The sequence below is a fragment of the Zeus faber genome (assembly GCF_960531495.2).
Source record: "Zeus faber genome assembly, chromosome: 9".
Lineage (NCBI taxonomy): Eukaryota > Metazoa > Chordata > Actinopteri > Zeiformes > Zeidae > Zeus > Zeus faber.
The window spans coordinates 15,194,530-15,217,244 of record NC_137197.1 but is presented as its reverse complement, the minus strand read 5'-3'; the positions used below and the strand labels follow the sequence as shown (position 1 = coordinate 15,217,244).

At 45.6% G+C, this 22,715-nt stretch overlaps 1 protein-coding gene across 2 annotated transcripts; it reads right to left on the bottom strand.

Annotated features, from left to right (window-relative positions):
• Positions 1-454: 454 nt before the first annotated feature.
• On the bottom strand, positions 455-19,863 carry mnta (MAX network transcriptional repressor a). 2 transcript variants are annotated; one of them, XM_080007136.1, is made up of 6 exons: positions 19,658-19,863; positions 12,075-12,726; positions 11,654-11,695; positions 11,197-11,308; positions 4,273-4,465; positions 455-3,990 (listed from the first exon to the last, which is right to left on the bottom strand). In XM_080007136.1, the coding sequence occupies exons 1-6, from the start codon at positions 19,728-19,730 to the stop codon at positions 3,170-3,172; spliced, it is 1,893 nt and encodes a 630-aa protein (XP_079863262.1). In that variant the 5' UTR covers positions 19,731-19,863; the 3' UTR covers positions 455-3,169. The 2 variants fall into 2 exon arrangements, with proteins under 2 accessions (XP_079863262.1, XP_079863263.1); XM_080007137.1 differs by lacking the exon at positions 11,654-11,695.
• Positions 19,864-22,715: the final 2,852 nt, after the last annotated feature.

Below are 22,715 nucleotides of genomic sequence, written 5' to 3'. Positions count from 1 at the left end.
GCCTAATACATCCCACCCCTTGACAGGTGCCACTGGAATGAGATGATCAATGTTATTCACTTCACCTGTCAGTGGTTTTAATGTTGTGGCTGATCTGCGTATATTTAGGTATATAGATGTATTTATGGTTGTACTGCCTGACTTCGGGTGTCTCATTTAAGAAATCATGCCTCAACTTAATAGACATGCATTTAATTTACAAACTAAACTAGAAATACATGTATCTCAGCATTTTTTACTCCCCTTAAAAAAAATTTAAAATTAATATAGAGATTTGTCACCAACTCTTCCAACGGGAAGAGTTTTCCTTAAGTTTTTTGTACTTCGATGTTACCGATCACTTTAGAGGTTAAACTATGTGGAACAAAGTCCAAAGCTTTTAAGCTGGGATACCCAAACTAAAGATTTTGGTTTCAACAATTAAATACACAGGCTCATCATTGTAAACATTATACATTTTATTCACTGGGTATCTTAATTTTTATATATTCCCCTCCATATTTTTACACAATGGACAATCTGATCTAAATGCAGCAGCCCAACATTTACAGGCAATATACAAATTCAACTTTCCCCATAGGGAAAACACAACATTTAAAATAGAGTGGCTTCAAACCGTATTCAAACCCACTTCAACTTCTATGCATTTTGATGTGTAACTATATGATTTCAATAACTGCATTTATTGAGAATATAGATTCATGTTATAGATGTGTTAAAAAAAAAAATAAAAAGGTTACACTAATAATTTCACGTAGCAAGATGCAAAAAGGTTGAAGGGGGGCTGAATACTCTCTAAAGCGACTGTATGTGATATAACTGTGGAAAGAGGTCTGTGTAGTAGTCACCCAGATATACAGTACTGTACATGGTCCCAGGAGGAGGAAAAAAAAATTTTTGAATAAAATTTACACTCAACAGCTAAAAACATTCTACAGAAGCAGTGAACCTTAAAAATACATTTTTGTTTTGTACACTTTTTACAGGCTATATTTAAAGTAATCATTCTTAAAGGCAAAACAACCTTGAACGAGTGCGCTACGCAGTATCCTGCCACAGATATACATTCAAATGGAGCCGGGGCAGCAAAGCTGACTGCTGTTCCAGCAAGTGCTATGCAGAATTGTAAACCAAGTTTGCTTCTGGTGAGGGGCCATTTCATAATATCACAGTGCTAGAATTCTAATATTTAATCTCAGATGCATACATGGATTGGTTGGTTGTATGTCAATTGTCTAAATCACACATTTTCTTTTTTATTTTAGGTTTTAAGTGCTTCCACACGGAGAAAAGCGATGGGAAACGTCCCCCCGATGCCCTGTTGATCGCCCTTGCTGCCAGACGAGGAGAGACGCTACTCAAGCACAACGGGGGAATGGGTATCTATATTCAGAGATCAATAATTCAGCACGGTCATGGCGTGCAACAATAGCATGCAACCACATATCCCACTGGCATTTGACATCCCAGACATGCGCCACAACGCTCTTCCATTTCATTTCCTGGGACTCAAACCAGACCGGCACAAAGTTGCAATCATTCTCTCTGTGGTTAGGATGTGGATAAAATGCCATATATATTCCAACAGGTACGTCATTTCTGCAGTTTAAATGGAAAATCCATGTAAAAGGTGCTATGACCTCAGCCCATGTTAAGATTCCGCCATAAATATAACATAAGCACATCTGTGTACATCATTAAAATATAACATTACCTTTCCCAAAAAAAGTTTGATATTCACTTCAGAACGGTCTTGGATACAACAGGGGCTGAGTGGCAAAAACCACCAATTTTTTTTTTTTTTTTAACATACCATCTTGAAATTGAACAACTCAATTAACAATAGTAGCCATGATTTCTATGAAAATAACCAGGGAATCTGTAGTGACTTTTATCCACAACCCTTAACCACAAATGTGTATTTAGCTTCTTCATGACCTCCCCAATGCAACAATCCCAGCGTCACTGGGCCATTTCTCAGGTTCTGGAACGGGTGGAGCAACCCCAAACCCGCTTAAACATGATTAAACTGGTGCCAATCATCCAGGCTGGATAGTTATGTTTACAATATGTGATTAATGCATCAGATTAAAAAAATAATAATAATAATATAAAAAAAAATAGATTAAAACGCTTTGACATAACCACTGAGACATCAACAGTAAGCTAATGGATTCAGTGCATTATTTCATCAGCCAGTCACAAGTTGGGGCTTTCTAAGTTATCGTGATTATTTGAGACTTCTCAATCTTAATTACATTCCTTTTAGGCTGACCCTGCAATCACAGCACATTTTGTTGCGACTCTCAAAGGAAATTTGGTGGCTCACACTGAGAGGCGACCGATCACCCTCTCCAACTTTCCTCCTATTGCAGTATATTAACTGCAGGGGGAGTCTGCGCTTCACTTGACGTCAGTGGCGGCTGCAGTGCCGCGGCAGGAAGGTGTTTCAGGCCACGTTTTCCATCTCGCCCTGCGGCCATGTGCTCCTGCTGGAGAGGAGGCGGCCCTTCCGATCACATTCTTGGTGCTCTCAGTGGGTTGAGCGCTGAATCTACACTGTCACGGCCCTAAAAGCCCAATGGAGCTCCTCCTCCTCCTTCTCCGAAAGCACTGAATAACGTCACTTTGGGAGAGGTATCGCATGGACAACTGTCGCACAGCCGTAATGGCACCTTCGCCAATATGTCTGTTTTTCATGTACTTGTTTCCATTAATGTTCAACGATCATTACGTTACAAAAACCCAGACCAGCCTTACTGATCATCCTAAACTACTAGTTACCAGTATGATGGGTAGAAGTGCAGAGCCAGGCTGCTCCTCTGACCAGCGATCTCTTCGACAGCGACATGATCACAGGGGACAGCACAAGCCTGACGTATCCTTGATACCTTTGTACACAAACAGGACCCAAAACAGGTTTGCGGCTCCTTTTTTGGAATGTCTTGAGTCATTTTAAATAGCTGTAATGCTTGATTTGATTGCTAGATTGCAATGCAGTTTTTTTTGATAAAAGGGGTGTCCAGTAGCCGTCTGCCTGCGGCCGTGGTGTTCACCGCGGTCCGCTTCCACGGCTCTGTGGGAGGACGGTGGCGTCTCCCGCGTCTGGATTTCTGCTCCTTCCGTCGGCCTCTGTGGCCTCATGGCAGCCGGGTCCCGCCAGCAGGGTTCAGGCTAGCTTTAGTGTGCTCACGGGGAAGGAGGGCATGGTCACCATGGTCACAGGGTTGAGCACCGTCTGGCCCACCAGCTGGGGGTGGTGCGCCACGACCTGAGCGCCCATCCCCGTCTGCTTGCCCACGATGGCGGTGGCTGGCTGGCTCTGCATGCCGCCGTTCACCTGCGTGTGGGAGTGGGTTAGCGTGTGGGCGATGTGACCCACCATCGCCGACTGAGTGACCGCCACCGGCTGGGAGTAGAGGGCGGGGAGGTGCTGGCTCAGATGTGCAACCGGGTGCACGGTGATGTGGCTGATGGGCTGGTGGGTGGCGGCCAGGTGAACAGGGCTGCTGGTCGATGACGGAGCCAAGTGGGCAATGTGTTTGGGCCCGCCGGTTTGGATGACGTGGTTCACGGCTTGGATGACGGAGGCGTGGGATGCCGCGGCATGGGCTATGACCGTGGGTTGCAGGCTGGGCGCGGTCATTATCTGGGTGTGCGTGGGCAGTAGGGTCTGGATGGGGGTAGGAGGGGCGTTGCCCAGTGTGGCTGAGAGGCTTGACGGGGCCATGGGCCTGGACAGCGGCTGTGGAAGAGTCAGCGTTTGGGGCTGGAACTGAGGAAGGTGGGGGGCCGGGACCTTGTGTTGGATGGAGATGTGCTGGGCGATGAGGGAGGTGGCGTTTGTGGTGGTTGTCGAGGCTTGGCTCAGGGTGGGAGTCACAGTCCTGCGAAGCTCAGGCTGAGCGGACTGGGGCACGGTGGGTAAGGCAGTGGGCACTTTGGGCAAAGCCTCCTCATCCAGGTCGTCATCCATGATGTCTTCCCCTTCTGTAACGTAAAAAAGAAAACGCAAAAAAAAAAAGAAAAAAAAAACAACTCAAATTAAGTACAGGAAATTATCTGTGCATCCAAAAATCACATTTGGGAGGGATGATATCCTAAACCTTCAGACAATTTACCTTAGTTCATAATCTGGCAGAAATAGTATGTAAAATGTTTGTTTGAGTGTCAACTATCGATGTTCAATATTCTGAAAGGTGGATGTGGGGAACATGGTGACCCGCCCAGCTGCCTCCCCCGAGGACCCCCTGAGCTGCAGCACTACGTCACCTGAGGCGGTGGAGGTGGACGCCTGGTCCTCCTCCGGCTGGACGGTCTGTCGCAGCACGCGGTCGATCTCCGTCACGTCCATCCACTGGCTGAGCTCGTTCTTCAGCTCTGCCAGGCGCTGCTGCGTGGCGATCTTCTCCCTCGCCAGGCGCTCCATCTCGTGCTCGTACTCCTTTTCCCGCCGCTTCAAGGTCTAAGAGAGAGCGGTGCAGAGATTTCATTAAACAGTCGTATTACAGACGCAAACTGCTTTGCATGTAGGTTGTACACTTATCAACTACGACGCTACATCTGCACTATTATTAACACTATTATTATACAAAAGATACACGTGAGTCAAACCAATTTTTACAACACTCCTGTAAATATCAACAGCACGTTTGGTCACAGTAAAACATGACCAAATATAACATCTCAACTGTATGTGAAGCAAACAAATTAATTGTTTCATAAAGAAATCTTTGAACATTTACAGATGGGGTCGACACTTATTACAAAAAAAACAAACAAACAAAAACATCAGGAGGTGATGGCTTTGAGATCGTCAAAACTACAGCTTTATTGTCTGAGAAAGATTTTAACAGGTTGAACATTGACCTTTGGCTGTCAGAACACTTTAAACAGCTAATTCGCACATGAGGTTGCCATCTCTGTAGTAGGGACACGTTATTAAAAATTTGTTAACACAGTGAATCAGGCCATAATATGCCTGGGTAAATAGTTATTGGCAGTCCTGCAAAGTGCAATTCGATTAACTCTAGTGAGTCATTCTGCAGCCAGACAGAACTTTAACCGCAGGAAAAACAACAAAAACAATCCTTGACGGGAACTTTTGTTTTTCTGCGCAATAGGTAATCTATGTTTCTGTAACTTTGTTGTGGATTCAATGTCCTGACTTCTCACCGTGGAGGGCTGCAAACCGCCCCGGTTTCATGGAGCGGATCACAGACTCCAACATTTATATAATATCCCGACGAATATGATTTTAACATAGATGTCGGACTTTAGCTGCTTAACTCAACATGATATGGATATCAATTTACTATTATGATCCAGAAATCACACCCACGTTTCCTTGAGTCACTAAATAAATATCACAGGTCTGCTTCAACCCTCCTTTTAGTCCTTCAATCCCACCGATCTGGGAGAACAAATGAGTCCACCTGCAGAAATTTTTTGCAATGTTGTACTTTCCACAGACGAGTTGTACAATGAATAACACCAGTGTACATGCTTTGTAAAAATATATATATAATAAATATACCACACAGACACACAGACACACTATCAGGCATGGAAAGACACATGGGTGGGGAGGGGAGCGAGGGAGGAGGAGCAGTGTGGAAAGAGGGAGGTCCTTCCAGTCAGCGGCTTCTCTCTGACCCAGTTTCCTAAACTGGTCAGCTGACACAGAAGCACCAAACACACTGGCCTGGACTTCCCTGCTCCAGAGCGGCATGCAAAAAGACCAGAGATTAAGTTGTATTCAACACAACTTGCATTCAATAAGGAATGAAACGACAGAACTACAGCAACACTAGCGATAAACTCTACAAGGCCAAATAAATAAGTACAATTATTATTTTTTTACTAAAGCCAAAAGGATGGAGTTGTAATTACTTTGTCCTCTAACATCAGATGGAAATCAGGAGGAATTAATCAGTCAATTAAATATTTGGCCTTGGATGATGAGCAACGATTTCACATAAGCTTCCTTCCCTGCTTCAACTCAGAGCTCTAGTGACTCGATGAGTCAGAGCCATTTGCTTAAAGGCTGAACTTCCTGTTTGTGAGTGTGGGGTAGACGTGCATGTGTACAAGTGTTATACATTTATTATGCACATGTGTGTTCTAGGGATTGGTTCGTGCCGGTCTAATTCAGCACCTGTCTCAGGCTTTTATCCAGGATTAAGGCTGCCCATACTAAACCTGGTCTGCCCACACACACACACACACACACACACACACACACACACACACACACACACACACACACACACACACACACACACACACACACACACACACACACACACACACACACACACACACACACACACCCCCCCCCCTCCCCCCCATGGAGAGGCCAAGTGAAAGTACAGTCAGAGAGATAGAAATGCCATCTTACACTCTGCACTCCAGTTCATGATAGGTCACACGGTGTTCTGTACAGGGACTTTACGATCAAGATGCCAACTCCTGACTCAATGATCAGACATCAACAATAAGCGACGGCCCGCGCCTCCGATGAGGAGCTCAGAACTGATTTGTTAAAACAACAAAAAAAAACAAAAACCACCACCCGTAGAAAAGAATTTTCTCCAGTGCACTGACACAAAACACAGCCTGTACCTGTGAGGAGGCAAAATGTAAAAACTAATACAAGTCCCAGTTGAAGCATAAGAGTGTATTGGTTCTGGAAAAAGTGTCTGACTGCTCCCCCCTCTGCCCTCGACAACAGTCAGCACTTGTCACTAAAGTACACAAAATATAGTTCTTATAGACAAATGGGGGTCGGGTGGGGGGCAGAGAGAAACTGTGCTTGACCGAACGGGTGCTACTACAGTGTTTATAATAGAAAAGCCCGGAGAAGTATCCTCCTACAATGACAAAGAGTCCAGATTGCACCAGACTGAAGTCACAAAACAAGCACAGTGTCCTCATCGGACACTATTTTTTTTTTTTTTTTTTAAAACAAAAACACACAAACATACACCGGAGCTTGTGTCACCCTCACCAACCGGCCAAAGGGCGGTTGGGGGTGAGGGTGGTAAAGTGTCATGGATTCAATTACCTTTTGTTTCCCTGCACATAAGCCCTAACCCCCTTTTTTATTTTTTCCATTTGTAGACAGACAAGGCCATGCCTGTGTGTGTGTGTGTGTGTGTGTGCGCACGCGCGCCTGCCGGTCTCCGATAAACACCGCTCAGGCGTAGTCACAAGCAATGCGAGTGCCGAGCACATGGCCCGACAGAGCGCGGGAGGGAGGGAGGGATGGAACGAGTGCAGTACAAGCTGTACTCACTGACTCACTTCTGCAGCAAGCGGAGACACACTGTGCTCGGCTTCTTAAAGGGCCAGCGGCGCAGGCGGCCACGTTGCAGACACGCTGCCCGGCCCACAGCGCCCAGGTCTTATGACCGCGTGGTCATGACCATAAACCTTCGTCTTACCGCACCTCGGGCTCCAACGGAGGCCTTCACGTGGAGCCCGTGTTCAACAATAACAAGGCCCTTTTCAGAGTTGAAAGCCCAACGCCTACTTTTTGTCTGTCCCATGCTGCATTAGGGTCACAAATTATGTTCTAACCAAGCATACACGTTCACATACAATTTTGCCCGTTGGGATCGAATGAAATTATTTGGATTAATGCATAGACTAAAGGGACAACAATAAAAATTAATCAAGACAATGTTGAAATTGTGATCTGTCATTAACAGCAAATAAATTGCAGTTGTAATCATGGTAAATAACACACACACACACACACACACACACACACACACACACACACACTTTGATTTCTATGTGAAAAATGTGTTGAGCCCTTTGAGACTCTTCTGTGATTCAGGGCTACATCAATAAACTACAAAATAAATTTGCTACTGCGGTGAATTGTACCATATCACAGCAGATTTCACCAAATCTGGCAAATGTCTTAAGAAGCAGTGTAAAAGGCTCACTTAACACCTTGTGTGGCTACAAGTCATTGGTGTTTGTGATCAGTCATTTTCTAATTCCCATAATGTTAAACCACTTACCAAATTGAGACATGACAAATAAAACTTGCACGCACAAATCGAACGGCAAGCCACTTGGTCGGTTATGATTATGTTCTTTTCTCTGACTAAGAAATCCAAATTCTTTTTTCCATTTTAATCAAGGCGACCTATTTCCCAGTGGCCTCAGCTGGAAAACAAGATGGAGATTGTGTTCCTTAAAAGGAATATGTAGGTTAATCAAAAGTAGTAATGCAGCTTCTCTCTCACAAAAGGGGTCTTGGAAAAGATGGGGAGGGGGGGGGCTGTGAAAGAAACCGTTTAACAGTTATCTTGCATTCAGGGGAAGTTCTGAACTGTTGTGCGAATTACTCTTCCCTGTAAACAACGTCAGGGGGCGGAAGGACACAGAAATGATGAACAGTGACTTAAACACACACACACACACACACACACCAATTAGAAATAAATGGAGTGAAGAGGGCGGACCAGACGGTTTTCTAACTGAGATTACAGGAGTTGTGTTATAAGGACACTGGGGGGTGGAAAGAAAACAAGACAAAAAAAACGCCTCATTTGTCAGGCAGCCAACCCTCCTGGCCGCATGGCGGAACACATTTCGGCCCGGCGGATGAGCCGGTACGGTCGTCTTGGCGAGGAAGGAGAAAAAAAAAATAAAAAAATCAGGTGCGAGTTTCGGTAAAATGAGCCTTATGTTTACCGCTTGGCGCTCCCTCCTCGCTCCCGTTGGCAGCTTAGCCCGGTGCCGCAGCCAACCCAGCCTGCCGCGGGGAGGCGGGGCGGGGGCCGGCGGGGTGGGGGCCAGCGAGGGGGGTGACGTCACGCGGCTCAGGCTAGCCATGTGCTCCTTCCTCATGTGGCTCCGGGAGCTCGCAGCGAGGCGGCGGAGGGGAGGGCGGGGGAGCACGAGGGAGGAGCTCCTACTACACCAGGGTTTACCGCCAGCGAGAGTAGAGCCACTGCAGGCTCATGGGAGGGCCGTCGGAAAACAGCCGGGCAGTTTGTCAAAAACAAGACTGAAGGAAAAGGGGGGGGGAGTTTTTCACGTAGACAAGACCTGACACCGATAAGAAGCTTAGCAAAAATGAACAAAAACCGAAAAGCAACGAAGGAATTATTTTCCAGCACAAACCGACAAGTGAGGAACTCAATCTTTTTCGACCAAGGTTATTATAAACGCAAGGAAAAAATAAAACATTCTGACATTTAGAAACGCAAGTTTTTATTGGTAGCACATTCACTTGCTGAGTCATTTGTTCCAAGGAATCAGAAGAAGGAAGTGGGACGTTTTAAGAGAAAGCAGAGCGATAAAGCCAGTGTTCCACTTTCCAGTTGCATTAAAAAAATAAAATAAAATTGTTGGGGTCTGGGCTTAGCTGAAATATCTGCCCCCTCTCCGCCTCTGCCAGGTGAACATCGGAAACCAAGGCCAAGATGAATCAAATGAAATGTAATCCTCGGCCTAAAGCCTCTTATTTGAACCAGTCCTGCCTCCCATTGGCCCGGTCGGCAGACTACCCCCCCCCAAAAAAACGCAGGGAAGGTTGGGAGGGAGCAGCAGGCAGCGCATGTAGGGACGGAGACGCGTGCCTGCACCACCCATGTCAGGACAACAGAGAGTACACGCTGTGCAGCTTTTTTATCCCCCCCCCTTTCTACAACCTCTGAAAGCTCCCTTTGCTCTGCCTCCCCCTCCAACGCGCCAGAAAGCCAGTCGGCCAATCAGAGCGCAGGGAGGCCTGTGTGACACGGGAGTTAAGGTTTGGTACGGAGCTTGACTTCCAGCAAGGCGCACACGGTGATATTTTGGCCGAGAGCGCGTGCGCACACGCACACACACACCAACTGGAATAATGAATGGTTTAAGACTACAATGCTTTCATTAAACACGAGAAGCCTTGACAGCAGACGTCTGGGCCCAAAATGTAATCTGCCCAGTTTATTGTGTTTGCATCCTGATCTGTGTGCTTTAAATACACCACAGGTCCTGCTCAGCTGTTATGTGAAAAAGACAGACGGGTCACACTGGACACTGCCTAATCACATATGGGGGGTGGAGTATCACAAGCTCTGCACCCACAATGTCCTAGTTACCACGCACGCACGCACGCACGCACGCACGCACGCACGCACGCACGCACGCACGCGCTGGTTCTCATACAAGCCCTGAAGCAACCTCAACCGTATTCACCTCCACATCTATTACAAAATAAACGACATATTGCAGCTTTACCAACGCTCATACGAGCACGAAACTGTGGTTCGACCATTTACGGCGAGGTGTCTTAACGTAGGATCACACGTATGATTCCATGTGTGTCATGACACTGCGGGTCTACAGGAACACAGGCAGCGACACAAAAAAGGCAGGAAGCAGTGCGGGGCGAAGCAGGAAGACGGGCTCTAAAACACGACCAAATGGGAGCATTAAATCCAAACAACTGAGGATGGAAGAATGCACTGGAAAGGAGAACTCCTTGAAGTCCACTTGTGTCAGCACAAGACAAGACAAATACTTCAACCAAAATCGGGAAAATTCTAGCGATCTACTCCCCATGCGGCCCACTTTAATCTGATTGAGGAAGACGACCCACCCAAAAGACTAGTTTTCAAACTATAGCTCAGGGACACATTTACTACATGCAAAAAATTCCACCGAGCACTAAAATGTTAATGGCCACAGCTCTTCCTGGTATAGTGACTGATTTAGGACAAGCTTATTTCGCTTTTTCAGCAATTTTCGGATTATAATTGAGGAAGCAACATTTGGTGGATGGTCAACTGCCTGTATTGACTGCAATGAAAAAGCATGCAGTGAAGAATGTAGAATTTACCCCCCCCCCCAAATTGAAACAGATTAATAAGAGACTTGGAGACTTTACAACTTGACAGAATATTGGGGTGAGATACTGCGCATAATTAAGAAGTTAAATTCACACAGACACGTTTGTAAGTGGAAAATTGCAACGCCTCATCCTTACTATTCGCACGTTACGACTGCCACCCGTTAAAATACATAGAAATAGTACGACAGACAAAAGGTAAGGAAAGTTTACAGATTGCCTGGGGTTTTTATTTTTATTTTTTTATTTTAATTTTTTTTAAACGCACACAATTCCACTGCAGACAAAGCGTCCAAATCCCAAATAAAGAACCGGCGCAGCATCCATTCAGATGGGCTTACCTGAATGTACCGCAGGGCACTTCTCAACACACTCAGGTTGGACGTCTTCTTCTCGTCGACGTTGGGGATGTTCTTCTTTAGCGTCTCAAAGCACTCCTTCAAATGTGCTCGCCTGAGGGGGGAAACCGGGAGGAATTGAGACCGAGGTATTAACCAAACCTTCCTTACTCTGACTCTGCTCTGTTCTGAATGTAGCAACAAAGCTGAGGCCGAGTGGTTCGCTAGGCCTTGACGAGAAGGTATCACAGAGTTTAACCTTTAAGATAAATTAGATGAAAGGGGTAACCTTATCTGCATGTTTCGAGTCAGAATCGGTTCTACAGAACGGAACACCCTTCGACAAAAAAAACAAAACAGGAGTGGACAGCACATCTACCTAATCTCAGCTTGACTGGTTTGTGCACAGAGATCAAATGTCAATTTTGAAATGGCACAGCAGGAGACAGGTTGCACCCACCTGTTTTTCTCAAGCTTGTTATGCACCTCTCTTGTGCCTGCCCTGTAAAAGCACAAAGTGGGCCACAGTAAGAATTTGGTGTCCAACAGAACCACAATAAAATAACTAAATGGATTAGACTTCCTGAGTAGCACTCTCTTCGCTTTGTAAACTCCATAACTGCGGCTTTGCTACCAAAATCACGACCACCACCTGCAGACAACCGAATAAGTCAACAATGTAGAGATTCTTTTAGTTTTATGGCCAATTTCAAGCTTCGCTACTTGAACGCTGCAGCTGTTCTCCTACACATATCCATACACTAGCAGTAAATGCTACATCTTAAGTTTGATTTGTATTAAATGACTTGATCAACTATTCTTTAACACTAATGGCTTCCTTAATGTATGTAAAACTATGTGTCGAGTATAAATTTCCTTACCCTCCTGGCCGCTTCTTGTCCAAGTGGCGCCCGTCGTCAGGGGGGCTGCCCCGGCTGTTGGGACTGTGGTTCTGCAGGGTGGTCTGTGGCGGCAGCGGCGGCGGCTGGGGGAGCAAGGCATGCTGCTGGGGGGCCGAGACGATGGAGCCCGGGTAGCGCTGGACCACCTGCGGGGGCATCGGCTGCAGCGGCAGTTTGGCGATGCCGGGCTGAGCGATGACCTGCGGGTGGCTGTGGAAGTGATTCTGCTGCGGGGAATTGTCGGCGTGGTTGGCGGCCGCCAGGGAGGAGGACTGGTCTGATTTGGGCTGCGGCGAGAGGGGCAGAGTAGCCACGTTGTGCTCCTGCGGGGAATGGGGGTCCCGTCTGGGGGAGGGGAGGTGAGGTGCGACTGGGGGCGACAGGTGAGCGGCCGGCGGCGGGGGCAGGCCTGTGTGGTTGGTGGTTGCGGTCACCACAGGGATGGGGATGACCGTGATGGGCATGGAGGCGGGAGGCTGCGGGGGAGGCAGGCAGGCGGGGCGGGCCTCGCAGCGAGGCTCCTCGGCTTTGGCCACATTGTTGACGTAGATGGGCGAGGTGTAGTTGGTGCTGGAGAGCCGGTGCTCTGCCAACTGCTCCAGACGAAGCTTTTCCTTCAACTCATTCTCCTCTGCGGGGGGGGGGGAGATAGAAATATCAGTAAAAATTAGGAGAACACATAACTGCTGCCACTTCCAGCCTTCTCTTTTCACCTCCAACTGCTTGCAGACAGAATATGAATTAGGCAGAACTGCATTGGGAATAATAAACATGCTTTTGGTAGCTTTACCAAAGAACATACAGCACAGTGTGTTATCCAATATCAGTAGGATAGCTGTGTGAAATAAAGTCTTGAATAAATAATACAAATCTGTATTGATTACATAAACCCTATTTTTTTCTATTTCTAACATTTTTTTATATAACAGGCAGAATAAAAAGGGTATTATAAGAGTATTTCAAACGTAGTGATGTGTGTACTTATCACTGGCTGGCTTGTATTACTGCTCCTCACTCGTCCTGAAGGGAAATACGAGCCACACTTAAGACTGGAGGCGAGAGCGACACACATACTGTGCCGTCCTGTCGTGATGGAGCTCTGGCGGCTCGACAAGGACACAGGCACAGTGTAATGCAGTGACAAATTGTCTTTTGTACACGCTCATACACAATTTCAATAAACAGCCCACGTCCAAGGCAACATTGAGACTGAAAATCTCATCATTTCTTTTTTCATTGTGTTTAGGGGATGCAACCTGTACGTGGCGTCAAACACTCCTCGCACCTTCTGCGACACATATGGTCACGGCAACGGCACGTGACGTTGACATGGCAACACAGGCCATGAGGCCATGGACAATAGCCATGGATCCACGTAAATACTTTTCTCGATCAATACCCTGGTGCTCATCTGTCGGGTCTCCATCATCTGTCAGAGACCCATCAGTCGACTGAGATTCTTCAAGTCAAGCAGTCTTATTTGTTCATTTTTTTTTATTCGGGGTCCGAAGCTTTTTTTTTTAATTATTATTTATTTGGGGGGGGCACGACACATGTTAGCATATATATTTTTTTAATCCTTCCAAGACAGCGACGCCGTCTGCGTTCGATTAACTTGTGGACTCGTTCTCTGATATTACGTTAGAAGATGAAGACACGGCTCCCCGGGTGAAAGCGCAATGGAAGCAGTAAGCGATGCTGCGTTCACAGGAAGTTGGAAAACTGTAATTAGTTTCGGAAGTGATTCTGCCTTCACGGGAACCCGATAAATTTATAATCGAATTTTGGTATTGAGCGGCCCTAGTATTTCCGCCTCCTTATCTCAAAAGGAGGTATTTGGGCAGACTCACTTCTTAGAGAGCTTTTGAATTCCTTGTGCAATCGCATTTTCCCGGTGTCATCTTTCTCAACAGAGCCCATCGTTTCACAAGACAATGTTTACATTTACATTTTTGCAAGCCGCGCTGACAATAACATGGACAAGATGTTTTGGAGCTGAATTTCCAACCTGAGTGTTTAGATTAGGATGGGATGTTGAGTATCGCAATTGAATATCACATATGAAGGAGGCCTGTATCCAGTGCTGCTCGTGTGTCTTTTACTGGTTACACATTCAGTAATTGTACCCAACCTGTGTCAGATCGGTGGGGAAAAGGTGAAAGAAAATTGCAGTCACATCAGGTGGCAGTGTAGATGAAGCCGGAGTGAAAATTTGCATTTGGAGGCCAATTTCAATAGCATATAAGGTGAGGTCTGTGTTGACAGGCCAGAATGAGTAGCAAACATATCCATTTCAACCACCAACTTGTCTTAAAATCAACATGCACCTAACTGCAGTTAGTGCAGGATGTAGTTTTAACTTGTTCATTGTTAAAGTCAACTAAACCCAGCAAAAATATGCTGTCAGTGTTGATTATCAGCTATATGCTAAAGGGGGTTAAACAAAATAAATTGCATTTCATGTCAAGTTTAACTGATGACTGTTTATGAACTTCTAAGGAAAGCCAAGATGACATTGAAGGTCTCAAAGGAAGCTGAAAGATAAAACTCCTGAGCCTCAACAAAACCGGTTTCAAAAAATAAATAAATTATGTTAAAGGTCAGCAGTGTTTTGGAGGATGTGCCACCACAGGTTTTGCCTGGACATGCTACAGCCAAAGCAATGCCCTCAAAAATATGTGTGTGTGTGTGTGTGTGTGTGTCTGCGTCTCTCTCAGAGGAGGGGTCGGAATCCCTGACTTTAAGACCACCCTGCATTCTGCCGTCCAATCACGCGCCAGAGACGCCACCTCTCAACATTGTGCGCTGCCAGTCATCACTCATTTGTGGAGGCTGAGCGAAGGGGCCGTCCAGTTGCTATGGTAGCTGCCATGACAGAGGAATCACACACAAGGAGTCAGTCTGAGAAATCCACAAAGGGTGGACAAGTGCCACCGCCGTGCTAAGCAATAGTCCCTCGCTTGCAGAGCTCCGGAGATTGAAGATTATCTTGAGAAGAAAAATAGATCTAACATGTAACTTTCACAATAGAGCTGTTACTTTTCTGTTCTGAAACCAAGTCGCGACATGATGTATATTTCCAAGTCATTCTAGTTTGTCTAGTTCTAAGAACTAGATGTCCTCTTGGGAAGCAACAGCACTTTCTAGTGTTTGTGTGTAGGGTGGAATTCAAAATATAACATCCAGCTGTTAACCTTCACCTTAAAGCCCCTCAGATAGACATGGACGCTGTGCCCCTCCCAATGCAGCATGACATGGTCAAGGACCACCAATCTAGGTTCTGCTCCTCCAAAATGCCCTGACAGAAAGTCTAGCATGTCAGATTTGGGGAGTTTTTTTGGTTCCATTTATCTGACACCACCAGCTTTGAGTTCAGTGAAGTTGACTTCGTTCCCAATCTCAGGTCAGTAGTCTGATCACTTTTCCCAGCCTCTGGTTGTAAGTACAACTTTTAGTCAAAAAGGTATAGTGTTTACGGTCTGATGACCATGAACGGACCGTCTAGTCTGATTTGTGCTTTTCTTAAATGACAAAATAAAATCATGTAGTCTGAGAGGGCCATTAGATATGACACATGGCAACAGATTATTATTTGATATGTTAAGAAAATAAACATAGAATACAAGGGATGAAGTCAATTCCTTCCCTACTAATGTGGGAATTTAGGCATCTACACAGAATTAGGCCTCCGATCTACCACAATTTGTGAAGTACAGCGTACAAAGTTCAAAGCAACTTTGGAAGTTAATTATACTCTGTTCCTAGCAAACATGGACTTTATCTTTTGCAGGCATGGTTTAATCACCATCCTAAGAATTCTTGTGAAAAAAAAGTGAAATAAAGGTGGTTTGAGACTATTTAGTTTTACATACATACATAAGTACAGGTTAAGTAAATAACATTGATCATATTGTTACAATGGCACCTGTCAAGGGGTGGGATATTTTAGGAAGCAAGTGAACAGTCAGTTCTTGTAGTTTGTGTTGTGATGTTTTGTAAGCAGGAAAAATAGGCAAGCAACGGCAAGGGAGAAATCATGATGCTAGACAACTGGGTAAGAGCATCTCCAAAACAACAGGTCTTGTGGGGTGTATGCAGTATGCAGTGGTTAGTACCTACCAAAAGTGGTCCAAGGAAGGACAACCGGTGAACCGGTGACAGGCTCATGGGCGCCCAAGGCTGATTGATGCACGTGGGGAGGGAAGTCTAGCCCGTGTGGTCCGATCCCACAGAAGAGCTACTGAAGCACAAATTGCTGAAAAGTTAATGCTGCTATGATAGAAAGGTGTCAAAACACACAGTGCATCACAGCTTGCTGCGTATGGGGCTGAGTAGAGTGTCAGAGTGCCCATGCTGAAGCCTGCTGAAAATTCCTACAATTGGCATGCGAGTGTCAGAGCTGGACCATGAAGCGATAGAAGGTGGCCTGGTCTGATGAATCACTTTTCAGGATGTGTGCGTCGTTCACCTGGGAAAGAGATGGCACCAGGATGCACTATGGGAAGAATAGTCGGTGTGATGCTCTGAGCAATGTTCTGCTGGGAAACCTTAGGTCCTGTCATTCATGTGGATGTTACTTTGACACGTACCACCTACCTAAGCATTGTTGCAGACCAAGTACACCTCTTCAAGGCAACAGTATTCCCTGATGGCAGTGGCCTCTTTCAGCAAGATAATGCGCCCCGCCACACTGCAAAAATTGTTCAGGAATGGTTATGAGGAATATGAAAGAGTTCAGGAATAGCCAAAATAGTTGTTTACTAAGAAAAGATCTCAAGACCGGTTCTCCGGGGCTAGGATATCGCCTTGACATGGTAAAAGGCTTTCAGGAATAGGTGAAATAATTATTAACAAAGAGTAAAATAAGGTTCCTTTGATTCATTTCTTGCACTGCACTTTAACCTTTATGCATTCTATTTTTTTTACTTCATGCATTCTATGTCCTTTAATAATGTGTTTCTTTGCACTTTGTCTGAATGCTTTTTATGTAAAGCACTTTGAATTACTTTAGTGTTGAATTGTGCTATGCAAATAAACTTGCCTTCAAGGTGTTTACTTGGCCTCCAAATTCCCCAGATCTCAATCCGATCAAGCACCTAATGTGCTGGGACAACAAGCCTGATCCACCTTGCAACTTATACCCCTGTCCCACCGCACAAAAAAACTGGTAACCTGATTGTCATCACCGGGAAAGGAAAAACCTAGGTCTCAGTCCCGCTGCAGACGATGGAAATATTTCAATTTATTTTCTTAAAAAGAAATAGCTAAATAAATAAAAAAGTACAAATATATATATTATCTGGTAGACAGACTGTGGCGTGTGATCCGCTGTGCATTTCTCTAAGAAAGTGAGTGTTTTTGTTGTCTATGTACTTATTTTAGTTTGTTTACATTTAAATGAAACAAAAAATCCTTGTGTGCGGTGCGCAACAACAGTCAGAGCAAACTTTAAAATTAGGCCTTATAGAGTAAAAATTCAGCAACTGGATTGCTTATTTCTTGTCTTGGATTTGTCCAGAAAGATTTTGGTGGATTGATAAGGTGAAATCGGGGAAAGTTTACAGAATAAATCCAGCGAAACCTGGAAGTCAAGATTAAACTCCATTGGCTCACAGAACTGGTGCCACCCCACAGAAACCGAGCGTCCAGCAACAGGATGGTTTACATGCATGTTACAATGGCTAGAATGCATAATCGAGGGGTATTTTCAGCAAAAAGCTTCACAAACATGTTTTGGGGAGCTTAGAGACCGATATCAACTTGGCCATAATGCGCTTTAGAGGTCTCTTTAAATAAGACTGAATAAAATACAAAAAAACTGTACATTCCCTAATGCTGCTAAATTAAATACCATTGAGGTAAGTGCTGCAACTAGCGTTTTTCACTGTCGATCAATCTGTTGATTATTTTCCAAATAATGATTAGTTGTTTAGCCCATAAAATGTCAGAAAATGTTGAAAAATGTCGACCACTGTTTCCCAAAGAATACGGCGTCCTCAAATGTCTTGTTTCGCCCACAAACCCAAAGATATTTAGTTTACCGTCACACAAGACTAAAGAAACCAGAAAATATTCACATTTAAGAAGCTGGAATCAGAGGATTTGGAAATTGTATTAAAAAAAAAAAAAAAAAAAAAAAAAAAAGACTCAAAACGTAAATCAATAATCAAAATATTTGGCGATTTATTCAATAATCATCGCAGATTGAGTTCAGGTTTGACTTCATCATTTTTCGGTGGAAAAACCTCAGAACCTCTTGAAGGGAGTCCCAGGGATATGTCGAGAACCACATCTTTAAAAGGGGTATAAGGCTGGAATGCACTACAGCCTATCAACCGACGTAGATCACCAAACCCACTGCCCTGAAACTTGGGACAAGGTAGTCTTGGTGAAGGGGGGTTTCTGCCCAAGTCGGCGCTCGGCAAATGCTGAATGGCGAAAATAGTTTGCCTCTGATGCATATGAAATGTTTGGCCAATGCAACAAGGGGGAAAAACGCTCAACATTTCCAAAAAAGATGAGTGTTGTTATATAACTGCAGCCTCCCACAGAGGAGGGGTGGACTGGCCTACTTTCCACCTCGGTGACCCGCTCAGCAGTCACGGAGCGGGGCGGGGCGACGGGAGGAGTGCCCGCCACGCACGTGGTGAAGGGGGCGGGGCCTCGCCACTCTCCGAAGACAGGGGGCGCGGCTTGTTGCTTGACGTCACACGGGGGGGGGGGGGGCGCGCTCAGAAGATTGAAACGGTCGAGAGAACGAACAAATAAAAATCAAATCAAATAAATCCTCATTTGTTGCATAATATGCGGGAGGAGGTAAAAAACGAAACAAAAACAAAAAAACATTACGCCGATTCAGGGATTACCACCGTGATGCGTGAGCACGGATTGGTGCTGGAGTGCGGGGAAGCCTGGACGGTGGCGTCATTTGATACCCTCAGTATGTCAGGTCATTATGTAAAACACCGCTCTCCGCCACCGCCCTTATTAGTCCCGTTCTTTTCGCCTGTTGTTTTTTTTCTTTTTAATCGAGTAGTAAAACGTACAATCCACACCAACACCCGAGAGAAGAGCGTGCGGTGCGTGTGTGTGTGCGCGCGGGGAACCTTTTTCCGGCGCTACCCGTTTGAAATGCTCTCGTCCAAAGAGGTGGTTATTTATAAGCGCCACGGGGGCGCCGAAAATGCCCAAAAGCCGAAACTCGAATCGGCAGTTGAGCCAACCAGAGTTCCGCGGCACGCGTGTGCACGACGCGTGAATGTGAAAGTAAAAGTAAAGGATCGGCGATGGAAAGTGGGGGGGGGGGACTGTGGCGTGACTACTCCGTCACGTAGTCACGACTTTCCGTGTTTAAAAAAAAAAAAAAACCAAACCCGAAGAGCGATCTGCACACTTGGGATTCCATTTAAAGTGCTACGGTTGGATGAGACACTCCGCCGGGTGCACGTTTGGTCACTTACACGGACACACCTGACGCTCCCCAGCGTTTCGGAAAAAAAAAAAAAATGATAATAATAGTATTAAAAAAAAAAAAAAAAAAATCCCCAGCGTTTCACTCTTACCACGTGCTTTCTGTTGTTGCTGCGCTTGCAGTTCCAGAAACTTGGCCGCTTCCAGAAGCGTTTCGATGCTCATCGTTTTGGGCGCTGGAGGGGGCCGCGGCTTCTGCGGGGGAGGTGGCTCGAGTCGAACGGGACGCGGAGGGTGCTTCTCGGCGAGGCTTCCCGGTCTGCGAGGAGGCCGAGCAGGGTAACCGGATCACCCCACGTAAAACTCCTCCACATATGCGTAGCGGAGTCACAACAAGATGGCGCTGGAGGTAGTGGGGGAAACAAATAGGCTTCCTAGCCGCGGCGCCGGGGCCCGCCCACAGCCCGGCTCCCTCCCACGCGCTGCGGCGGGCGGGACGGAAAACGCGGAAAACGGGGGGGATTTAAAAACGCTCTCTCCCTCTCTCTCCCTCTCTCTCTCTTTATTCTTTCTTTATATTCTCTCCTTTTGTTGTCTCTCTCTTCTCCTTTCTCTCTATTCTCGGTTCCGCGTCGCGTCGCGTCTGAGGCACCGTCGACGCGGTCCGGCCGCGGCGGGAGACGTCGGCCACTTCCGCAGTTCAGAAGCGGGCCAATCGGCGCGGCGCGTTCCGCGTCTCCGTCAAGCGCGTCGCCACCGGGCGCCCAATCAGGACGAAGAACAACAAGGCGCCGCGCGCGCACACATGGACGCCAGCGGACGCGGTTCGTCGGCGTGTGGATATCCCATAATACGGGAGCCGGCGTCCGATTGGTTCGGCGATCGCTCCCCTCGCGGTGGCGACGTAAAGTAACGGAGTAAAAAAAAAAAAAAAACAACGACTTCGGAGCTGGGGCGTGGCCGTGTTTACAGGAGCGGTTCCGCGTCTCGATCAGAGCGCAGTGACGACACGCAAAGCGCCGTTAGAACCGGGGACTTGTTTCCAACGAGCGACTTTGGCCGCCGCCGCCAACGTGGCGCACCGGTACGGTTTCTCCGCCTTTACTCGAGTGCGGCTTGAGCTTGAGAGTCCAAGCAGAGGGAGCAGAGCAGCGGCACAATAGGATCCAATGTGCCCGGAGAAGTACTTTACAATAACGAACGAGTCACCTAATGAAGGGTGATCGTTCTCATTTCATTTTCGCCCCCCGCCCTCAGAACGATCCTGACTATTTCTAATGGTGAAAAGTATCAAAGCGCAAGTTTTGTTACTGTACTTGGAGACGTTTTTACCAAGTATCCGTACTTGTCTGAGTAAGCTCATTTTTGGAGATTCGCATGGTTTACTCCACCACAATTTCAAGCAAATATTTATGCTTTTCACTCTACTACATTTCTAATGCAGTTGCGGTACTTTGGTAAAAAAAAAGAAGAAAATAATTTGGATGTATATATACAGTATATATACACAAATATATATGCATATACAGATTAATACATATGTATATATACATATGCATGTATATATATATACACACACACTTTTATACATGTATATCTACGCATATACATATGCATATATTTACATATATACAGTACTGTATACTCTATATATACATAGAAACATATATAAACAATGTATATATATATATACATATGTATATACAGTATATATATATGTAAATACACTATATACACATTTATATAGTATACATTTATACATATCAGTATATCCACATTTATACATACGTATATACAGTATATTCACATCTATACGCGTGTATATACATTATATACACATTTATACATATGTATATATACACATTTATACATGTGTATATACAGTATATACACATTTATATAGTATACATTTATACATATCAGTATATCCACATTTATACATATCAGTATATACAGTATATCCACATCTATACATGTGTATATACATTATATACACATTTATACATATGTATATGTATACATGTGTATATACTGTATATACGCATTTATACATATGTACATATACAGTATTTGCACATTTATACATATGTATACACATTTATACACACACACACAGTATATACACTCACTGGGCGCTTTATTAGGAGCACTATATTAACACTGGGTGGGGTTGGTTCCTGTCCTGGATTCCACAACATGTTGGAAACATTCCTTTGAGATCCTGCTCCATGTTGACGTGACCGCATCACACCATTCCTGCAGATCTGTCAGCTGCACATTCATCTCCCGCTCGATCACATCCCAACGGTGTTCTACTGGATTCAGATCCGGTGACTGGGAAGGACACTGAAGAACATTGAACTTGTCATGTTCATGAAACCAGTTTGAGGCGACTGCAGCTTTGTGATCACCGCTGGAAATAGACGTTAGAAGACGGTAAACTGTGGCCGTGAAGGGATGCACGCGGTCAGCAACAATACTCGAATAGGCCGTGGCATCCAAGCCGTGACCGACTGGTATTAAGTGGCCCAAAGTGTGGCAAGAAAAAGATCCCCACGCCATTACACCACCCGCCTGGACTGTTGACACAAGGCGGGTTGGGTCCACGGATTCACACTGTTGACGCCAAACTCGGACCCTACCATCTGGTCCGGTATATGGACATTTACCGGACCAGGCTCCGTCTTTCCAGTCTTCCAACGGTCCAGTTTTGGTGAGCCTGTGCCCACTGCAGCCTCAGTCTTCTGCTGTTGTAGCCCAATCTGCCTCAAGGTTCAACAGTGCTGTTCATTCTGGGATGTTTTTCTGCTCACCACAATTGTACAGAGACGTTATCTCAGTAACCGTACTCTTTCCGTCAACCACAACCAGCCTGGCCATTCTCCTTGGACCTCTCTCATCAGCGAGGCGTTTCCCGTCCGCAGAACTGGATGTTTTTTGTGGTTTTTTTTTGCTTTTCGCACCATTTGGAGCAAACTCTAAAGACTGTTGTGCGTGAAAATCCCAGTGGATCAGCAGTTACAGAAATACTCAAACCAGACGGTCTGGCACCAACAATCATGCCACTGTCCAAAACACTCAGATCACATTTTTTCCCCCCGTTCTGATGGTTGACGTGAACATTAACTGAAGCTGCTGACCCCAATCTATATTTTATGCATTACACTGCCGCCACACTACTGCTGATAGATAATTGCATGAATAAGTAGG

Coding starts and splice junctions, on each gene's coding strand:
- mnta (XM_080007136.1), bottom strand. CDS start 19,730: ATGAGCATCGAAACGCTTCTGGAAGCGGCCAAGTTTCTGGAACTGCAA. Junction 12,727..19,657: donor GCAACAACAGAAAGCACGTG/GTAAGAGTGAAA, acceptor CCCCCCCCGCAG/AGGAGAATGAGTTGAAGGAA. Junction 11,696..12,074: donor GACAAGAAGCGGCCAGGAGG/GTAAGGAAATTT, acceptor GTGCTTTTACAG/GGCAGGCACAAGAGAGGTGC.